Raw genomic sequence first — 9718 nt, forward strand, 5'->3', positions numbered from 1 at the left:
TTGACCAACCTCTCTCTCTCTCTCTCTTATAATAGACAGCATTTGATACCTTGTCACTCCTCTCCTCTTCCTTTAACCTTCGGCACCACCACCTTCAACACACCGTTCTTCATCTCCGCCTTGATCTGATCGGTCCTGTACATCTTCTCAGGCAAATCGGTTCTGCTCGTGAACCTTCGAACATTCTCTTCATCATCACCTCCTTTTGCTCCTTCACCTTTGATCACCAGAATATTGTATAGCACTGAAAGTTAATTGTTGATGCTGGACTTTGGCACCAACTAATTATCACGTGCGTAGCGTTGATTGGTCAAAAAGCACACGTAATAATGAATATAGAAAACGAAATAAATGCTACAAGAGTTTTTAAAGTGGTTCGGATGCTAAGGTAGCAAGTCCTACGTCTACTGATTTGTATTGATATTGATAGTGTGGGTCAGGTCGCGACAGCGGACTGACTTACAAAAGGTTGGGAAACAGATACAAAAGCGTGAAAGAGAGAGTTTTTTGTATAAAATTGTCGAATCCCTTTAATGAAGGGGTCTTCCTCTTCTTATACCCAGTTGAATGTGCGTAATCATCACTAAATCCTTGGGTTGGTGTGCTTGTCAGGACCTAATCTGATTTTACGTCCCAATACCCATTTTCCAAGCCGATTTCACGCGATTTGGGGCAGGTTAGCGGACACGTGGGAGCACCAGGGCGTTTGGCAGACTTAATGTGCACTTACCGCTCTGACGGGAGCAGGCCACGTTTCTTCACGCAACTCCACGTCAGCCTTTGATTTCTCAGTCATAACATTAATATTAATATTTTATAGCACTTAAACAGGATGCATGTAAATATATATATTTGCAATAGATATTTGATGAGTATGCTTTATGCCTCTATTGGTTTGAAGGGAAAAACAGAATGCATGCAATAATGTCCTAAAACAAATCTTTGTAGGCTTTATAATGGTGTAAAAACGTTATTTTGGTTTTACTATAGGGTATTTTATTGTCGTGATGTCTATGATTCTCACTTAAAAGAAGGCTTCTATGGAAGACAAATCAAAGGGTAAAGATTCATATTCATAAATCATAATTATACAAAGTATTTTTAATGGTCCTGATAAAAGAATAGAGAGTAATATGAAACCAAAAACAATAGACACACATAAATCACAAATAGTAAAGAGAACGAATAAATACGTGCGATTTACCCTGGTTTACTCGATCAATTAACAAGCTACATCTAGCAAAGTTAATATTATTGTAATACTGTCTCACCTCTCTCGTTTACAATGAATGTAATTTTCCCTATGATTTGTTATCATACTCATACAAGAAAAATATATGTTTATAAACTAGGTTTAAAAAACTAAAACTTAATATTACAAGGATTTATATTCTTAAGTCCAAACCCAATAATGAATTAATAACTTAAAGAAATCTTTTAGCGGGACCCCCGAATGCATCTGCGCTGCTAGGAGGTAAATCAAGTGATGGGGAAGATGGATCAGGGAAGGATGACTAGCACTTGGGAAGTCGAAGGGTAGTCAAAAAGTGGAGAAATCTTGCTGAAAGATGAAGAGTCACAGTGGTGGAAGGCAAAACGTCGCTGATGATGGAAGACAAGGCGTCACGACATGGAGGGAAGGTGAGGGGGACTTGGCCAGCGTGGGGGAAGGTGAAGCATCCCCAGCCAGCGGCCAAAATGGGGTTGGGGTTGGGGTTTGGTGTTGGCAACTGGCTCCCGGTTGCCCATTACGGTGACGGCCAGACCTCGATCAACAACCACAATTCTTCACGGCAGCTTTTGACTAGTTGGATTGAGCCCGAACAATTAGACAATTGGTTAAGTTTCTCATATTCATATTATATTTGTTTTCATTTCAATTTGTTTGCAATACTTTATTATAATTGTGATGCATGACGTGTTGAATTGATCATGTCCATAGAAAACGTTTGTTGATATACAACTTTTTGCACAATTGAATATCAGTTTGAGATTATTGAATGTTGATTATGGCTTTAAATTGCTTCAAAGTTGATTGCAATCAAGTTGTATTAGCGTTTAATATCATTTCTACTAGAAATGCATTCATTATGTAATTGGTTGATACAAAGTTGATAGGTTGTATTTGTTGGCTTTGTACCAACTAGTGGTATTTAATTGTTAGAGCTTTCGGTTAATCGATAATAGTCTTTAACTAATCAATTTGTAACTAAGACGACAAAGAGACAAGATAGATTATACCTAGATTGCCGGAAAATCGTTTTATGAGATTTGCCTAGCCTTATTGGTTTAGGAAGTCTAAAAGCGAGGTGAGGAATTGTGAGAGTTAGCCTTAAATTGAACCGAATCCGCAAGGGCAGTGCCTTTATTATTAAATTTTAGTTAGCCTGTTTTAATTACTTGTTATTAGTTAGTTTACTTAGTTGTTTATTAATCAATTTGTCAATTTCCCTTTGTTTAACTCAAATATACACTAGGTTGTTAGTCTTACTCCTTATGGATTCAACCATGTTTATCGCTAACTACAACACTTAGGTTTAATTTTGTGGCATGACGACCGACTCGACAAAATTTTGGCCTATCATTGTTGAAGTGGTTGACAACTCCAACATATTTTTCGATTTTGAAAAGGAGAGGCCGATGAGTCTTTTGGTGGTGGAATGTTAGATTTTTGTGGTTGAAATTAATCAGAATTTTACTTGAGAGGGGCGGCTATGTAAACCTTAATCGCTCGATTACCAACGATTGGCGAGATCAATTGGAGTAGGGTTTGAGATGTTTTAGTGAGTAATGATCGAGGAAGAAAATCGTGGTGGTGTGAGGTCGCAACGATACCGAAATCGAAAACGAAATATAAATTTGGATAATAGTATTTTATAAATATGCAAGTGAGAAAATGTCATTAAACCATTATTTGAGTGAGAAAAAGTCGTTTAGGCAATATCGTATCATTTGGTGTATATATAGATAGACGCAAAGGGAAATTCTCAGCATGATCGAGTCTTGCCGACATGAAATTAGTCTAGATTCTAAATCAAAAGAGTTTTCTCACACTTGTCAAAAACTTGCTTTCCCAACATTTAAGTCCACCAGAATTGTCATCATTTAAGAAAATATAATGGGAAATTGCAAGAAAAAGGGGTAACCATTACATCAAGAAAGGTATATATGTATAAAACAAATGTTGTCCACTGTGGTAGGAATAGCAGTCCAGTTTTGGCAATAATGCATGAGACCTAAGAGGCTGGGGGCACTATTTAATTATGAGTTGACATAGAGGTACCATCTCACTCGCATAAAGGAAGTGAGGGGTCTGATAAATGACGGTTTACCGAATTTATTAGATACAACTAATAGTCAAGCAAGCCATAGGGGGTCCGCTTGAACGCCTGAACACTTTTGACTGATACCTAAACACATTCCAACTCTGGGATGGAAATGTGGAGTGTGGCATGAGAGGTTGGAAGGTCCACATTTGACGTCCAGCTTTTGAAATAATCACAATTCTAAGCTTCTAACCCCAAGGGGTTGATCTATAAAAGAAGTTTGTTCCCTTTCTTAAGTTCCTGGATTCAAACTTGAAACCATCTATCACAATAATATTATACTTACTTAGTCCTTTGTGCTTGTAGAGTATTAAAGTGCGCACAAACTGATCCGAACGTTTCGATTACCAAAACAAAAACAACAAAAAATAATCACAATTCTGCAACCTACCTTGGATATATGCAACAGTCATGATTCAAGTTACAAGCAATTTCCTTCAGGCTTCAACCACCACATAGTGTAATCTTCTCATTACAATACTAAGCTCTTGATACAAGTTTAAACTCACTAACATACTTCAAAATGTTGCTACAGTAAACATGTTTTTTCAAAAACATGCATAAACATGAATGAATTCTAATGCACCATATTTGCATTGATGCATCTTTTATAATCGCAGTACATTTGTAGGTCAAACAATAAAACCCCAACACTCCAAATAGATGTGTACACACACTGGTAGCACCATCTGATCCAGACGAGTCTTCGTTGCAGACATACTGAATACATCCAAAGACTGAATCCCATCGTTCAAACTTGAGTCTCAATAAATAGGGTTCCTTGCATAGCCTAAAAGAAAATTAGATCACGGAGCAGGCCTCTTTAATTTTGATTACAATCTTGAAATAAATTAAATCTGAAAAAGGAGCTCCATCCCTATATTCTCTTCTTTCCCTCAATTCTAAAACTTGCAAGTTTCATTTACAACACCGTGGAATTCTGAAGACCAGTTGAGCTACTAGCCACATAACGTGAACTAATGCTTGCAGTTCTTAAAAGCCTACGGAATTCTGAAAGGCTTATTCTCCCATCTTTGTCGATATCTGCCTCCTCAAGAAGTGGATCAATTGAACCTTTTAAACCCGTATGCTGAAACAACCAAAAAAAACAAAAAAAAAGACTTAAAAGTCATGAGCTTAACGATATTTTCAGACAGGACAAGACAATTGTAAAGAGGGTGACCGTTTATTGACAATAAATTTAACTCACCATTCTAAGTTCCTCAGGTGTTATAAACCCATCTCTATCCAAGTCAAATTTCTCAAAAGCAGCCTGTGATCGTTGATGCCACTTCTCAGAGTTGTGTTCCTCCAGCTGATGCACATGTAGTGTAGCTGCAACAAATTCAGTGAAATCCACAAGCCCATCTGTGTTGCAGTCAATCTGCATCAAAAACATCAGCAATCCTGTCAAAATATAGTATAGAAAGAAAACAGTATTCACCTAATGGAAGTAGATTGATTTGTAGAATGCACTTTATCAGAGCTGAATAGAAAAGAGAGCTTGTAAGCAAAGAAGACTTTAATAGCGAGAACTGAAAAAAATTTTAAAAATTCTACAAAATAAAGAATACAGCGCTTCCACTAAAATGAAACAGAGAAACAGATAGTTCAATATCAACCCTCCACTGCACAAGAGGAAAAGGTGGGACAGGTGCTCACCGCTTGAAGAATCTCTAATACACGTGATTCCTTCAACTTCCAGGGAAGATCTTTCGCAAGGGCCTGCACTGAAACCATCCTTGTCAGCGGAAAAGAAAAAGAAAAAGACTGCATGCATGAGAACAAATGTTCTCTGTGAAATGAATATACTAAGGAGATTGTCAGTAACAGTGACAGGAAGGGTTGACCTGTCTCATCTCTTCAAGACTAATAGAACCATTTTTGTCTACATCAATTGCATCAAATTGATCCCGGAGATCAGATAGCTCCTCTTCACCCAGTGTGCTTGCCAATGCCTGCAAGGCAATCAATTAATCAAAAAGAAATTATCAACAACAACATTACTTTCCTACGGCTGTAAAGAATGCTCCAATTTAAAAATAAAATGACTTACTCTTAGAGCAAATTGTTTCAAACGACTGTACTTCACAAATTGCCGCATGTTATTCAAAACAGATATATCAATAGGAATCTCAGATGCATCTCCTCCTTCTCTAACCCACGGATGTGCTGCCAATCAAATAAAACACTACTTGAGAATTTGATAAAACAAAATAGAAGGCCACAGGAAATTTTCTTGTATGCCCTATAACAGTAATTTTGACACTCAATGTTTCAGTTTGTAATACGCCATCTTTTTTTGTTTTTGTTTTTTGTTTTTTCTTTTTTCCATAAGCAGCTTGTAATGCATTATAATATCATTTTTTTCTTTCCAAGCGATGGTTATACACATACATAGGGCCTGAGCAGCTGTTAGTCTTGCCCGAGGATCCTTCACCAGTAACTTCTTTACAAAATCTTTGGCACTATTGCTTATAGTTGGCCATGGTTTGCGACGAAAATCAGGCTTGTTCCTTAAAACCTGTGGATATAAGATATTCAGTACACTAGACTGCAAAATAACAACGGAAATAAAATGTCGATACATCTAAGATATATAGTGATCAAATCAAGTGAAATTTTTATTTTAAAAAAAAAATACGAATATACATTTCTTGCCAAGTTACATCACACAGGAAAAGGAGATATTAACAAAATTTAACACACACATATATATGTAATGAAATGCAGGGCCAAAATGGTGTCCAGTTTCTTTCTGTTAAGGTGGCAAAAACAGTAACAGAATATCCTGAAAGAAGACACAAAGAGGTTCTGCAATAAGATCAACTGTTAATATCCAAGGCAAATCCATATGTGAGTAATAGTGAATGATACTGCTCTACCAAAAAGTAAACACAAAATTCACCACACACTACACAGACTAATGTCAAGGAAGATAGAGAAAACAGAATCAGTAAACAGAATTGAGAATTGTGCTACACCTCCTTAAATATACCATCCTCGGTCTTGTCCCAAAAAGGTCGCCTCCCACAGAGCAAAATGTATGTAATCACACCAATACTCCAGACATCTGATTCAGGTCCTGACTTCCGTCTCAGTACTTCTGGAGCAACATAGTAGGCACTGCCAACTATATCTTGAAACTTCTTCCCTGCAATTTATAGGAACCTTCAGGATTACATGCGATTCAGACCCAATAAAAACAGTTATTAACATCAACAGCCAGTAAGCATCAGTTGCCACTGACTTTTGGAACACACAGTAGAATAAAAAAATATTCAATTCTCTCATGAGGAAGTATGAAATGATTGAATTCCACTCACCTGGTTTTATGAAGTCTGACAAACCAAAATCTGTAGCCTTCAAAGGTGAGTCCTCTTTGGTAGACTTAAAAAGAAAATTCTACAAATAACAAAACATTATAAAGGAATTAATGTCAAGGAACATGACCCCAGATATATAACCTCATATTTTATCCATGCTAGAGTACTTGAATATACCTCAGGTTTCATGTCGCGATGTACTAAACCATGTAAATGACACTCAGCTGCAACTTTGAGCATCTGACGGACAATTACTGCTGCATCTTTCTCTGAATAACGGCTGTCCTTCCTGATTGCAGAAAACCAAGTAAACAACTGCAGTAAAAAGCAGTCCTAGTAGCAGTGACAGCCAAAACTTTTACTTTTTTCAAGGATCTAAGAATACTTACTTGGCCAATATCCTATCCAATAATTCACCGCCCTCACATAACCTAATCAAAGGCAATTCACTTAGTACAGCAAAATGGAAACATGATAATTGTTTATCAGAAGGGAAAAAGCGATGTATATAGCAAACTAAATAAGAAATGCTGCGGAAAAATATAAAGATCAGACAAGAAATAAAAAAGGAAACATAGTGAAATGCACAGCACAACAAATTAACAGTCAAACAGTTGGAAAAGGGAAGAAGTTCAGGAATAATGCAAATGCTTAAATAGCACACATGAACCCTGGAATAGTCAGGGAAATAAAAAAGCTCACATATAAAACTTACTCCATTACAATATATACATAAGAATCATCCTCAAATGCATTATGGAACTGAACTACATTCTCATGGCCCGCGAGGGCCTGCAAAATCTTGACCTCTCTCTTAACATCCTCAACAGAAATAGGAAGAACCATCTGCCACCAAAGCCAATGATTTGATTTGTAAAAATTTGCAGAACGTTTAAAAAGATTTATATAGCAATAAATGAATAAATGAGCACTAATCAAAATAATGTTTATTCCATCATATTTAATTATAACTCTACCCACTCAAACCTTAGATGTTTATTTCTATATATGATCCACAACTCTGAAATGTAATAAAAACATATCACCAAACCAGAAAAAAAATCAACAACTCTCAACTAACAGGCCTTATAGGTATAGGGAAAAGAGGTTGAAGAAAAACTAAGGCGGGCCATTGAGTATAATAATACCGTCTAATATACACTTATTACAGATCGAAAATATTTCTCTCATGTTGCCAGGGTATGCTCTCTCCACAACAGTTATCTACCTAAAATATAATGAATACATTTTAATTTTTATTATATCTTTTGGATAGAAGGAAGCAGAAATTTGAGCGAATGAGACACTTAACAGGTGAGATAGCAATTTCTTCCCTCTCTTACTGATGTCTTCCAGCCAGAAAAAGGGCAACTTAACAATTAAGTTTGTCAAATATTGCAGCACAACATCAAAATCAACACAAAATTATGTCCAAACTTGAAAATTCTTGACAACTGTTAGTTCTGTAATATAATAATTGCATATCTTCACTGATACATGCAGACAAATTTTCATACTAATTCTAGCAACAATCAACCCAACAAGTCTCTTTAACTGCAGTGAGCACAAACTTACAATCCATCAAATCAAGTTCAAATCAAGTTACAGAGGTCAACGGGTAACAACTGTAAAGCATCTTCCCATGACCGAAGGTTTCTTAATATGATCTAATTTTTGACAAAATTAACAACAATAATTTATATCCGCAAAAGGAAATCAATAGTAGTGCTAACAAACACGATTTTATGGGTTGATATTCAAGCAAAGACATGTCGATAAAAATTAAAAAGATATATTAACAAAATACAGAAACTAATGAAGTGGAGAATCTACAATAAAAAGCAAAAGAAAGCTAAGGATCTCAAAATGGAATCAACATTATCGAAAGATCCAATGCCTAATAAGAACCTTCAGCACCCAATCAAAACCCGAAAAGAAAAAATTCCAATTTTCCATTGAATCAACATCATTAACACAAAGAATATAGAATACAGAGAGAAAATCCAATCAACAAAGATTATTTTTGACCACAAAAGCAACAAAATTTAATTACATTGACCCACCCTCAAAGTAAAACCCAGTTCATAAAACAAGACAAGCATACCTTATTCTTCTCTATTTTCTTGACGGCGACACGATCTCCAGTGGTCTTATCGGTGGCAACATACGTGTATCCAAACTGTCCGTGTCCCAATAATTTTCCGATGGAGTACTTTTTATCAAAATCTTTAGCATACCCGAAATCCGTACGCTTCCCACACGGGATCACCCCAGTTTGTCTCTTGGTATTGGCCTTGTCTTTCTTATGCTTCAGCTGCTGAGTATTCTTAACCGGTGGTGGTTGTTGTTTTTGTGCTGTTTCATTCCTTCCTTTTCCATGACGTATTCCTCCTTCATTATTTGTTGTTTTTGTGTTATCTTTCCGATGATGGTTGACGTTGTTGTTGCTGTTGGAGCCACTCACTTTGGTTGCCGAAAGACAGAGGCCCATCTTTTATATTCCTTGCAGTCAGAGAGATTGTAAGTTATTCTCAGAGATGCAATCCATGAGAAAAATTCAATAAATAGAAATGATCTATGAAGGAAGGAATGGAAATAATTGAAAATGAAGAGAGGAAAGAAGGGAGCAGATGAGAGGAAGAAGGGAAGAAAGAGAGAAGAGAGTGCCTCCTGCCTCCTGGTGGTGGTCAAAAGAGACTTTTGAATGACATTTAAACTGAAAGGGAAATCAATCAAATAATAGACCACCTCCCCTTTTTCTTTATTTTTTATTTTTAATTTAAATTTTTGATCTTAAACGAACAAGAAAAATTTATATAGGTTTTGTTATAGTTTGATGATATCTGTTATTAATATCCAGTCTATGACTAATTATACATTTATACTCATGACAAGCGTCGTCTCCTTCCTTTCTTATAGTAAATATATTACAGGGTGCGTTTGTCTTTTTTTTTTTTTTTTTTTTTTTTTTTACCTTATTCCGTATCGTATTCTCAAAATACCTAACTCTTTGGAAAATACTATTCTGTTTTTTTAATTATTTTTAGACCTCTTAAATTTAATAAT

The 9718-nt window shown here is 36.0% G+C and overlaps 1 protein-coding gene across 1 annotated transcript; it reads right to left on the minus strand.

Moving 5' to 3' along the window:
* Positions 1-3757: 3757 nt before the first annotated feature.
* LOC116116796 (calcium-dependent protein kinase 28-like) lies at positions 3758-9350 on the minus strand. Its single transcript, XM_031402849.1, has 12 exons — positions 8757-9350; positions 7368-7498; positions 7042-7083; positions 6830-6941; positions 6653-6731; positions 6311-6480; positions 5724-5850; positions 5383-5498; positions 5177-5284; positions 4989-5051; positions 4537-4710; positions 3758-4416 (listed from the first exon to the last, which is right to left on the minus strand). The coding sequence occupies exons 1-12, from the start codon at positions 9141-9143 to the stop codon at positions 4249-4251; spliced, it is 1677 nt and encodes a 558-aa protein (XP_031258709.1). The 5' UTR covers positions 9144-9350; the 3' UTR covers positions 3758-4248.
* Positions 9351-9718: the final 368 nt, after the last annotated feature.

This window comes from Pistacia vera, unplaced genomic scaffold, assembly GCF_008641045.1.
Source record: "Pistacia vera cultivar Batoury unplaced genomic scaffold, PisVer_v2 Contig783, whole genome shotgun sequence".
In the NCBI taxonomy this organism is placed as follows: Eukaryota; Viridiplantae; Streptophyta; class Magnoliopsida; order Sapindales; family Anacardiaceae; genus Pistacia; species Pistacia vera.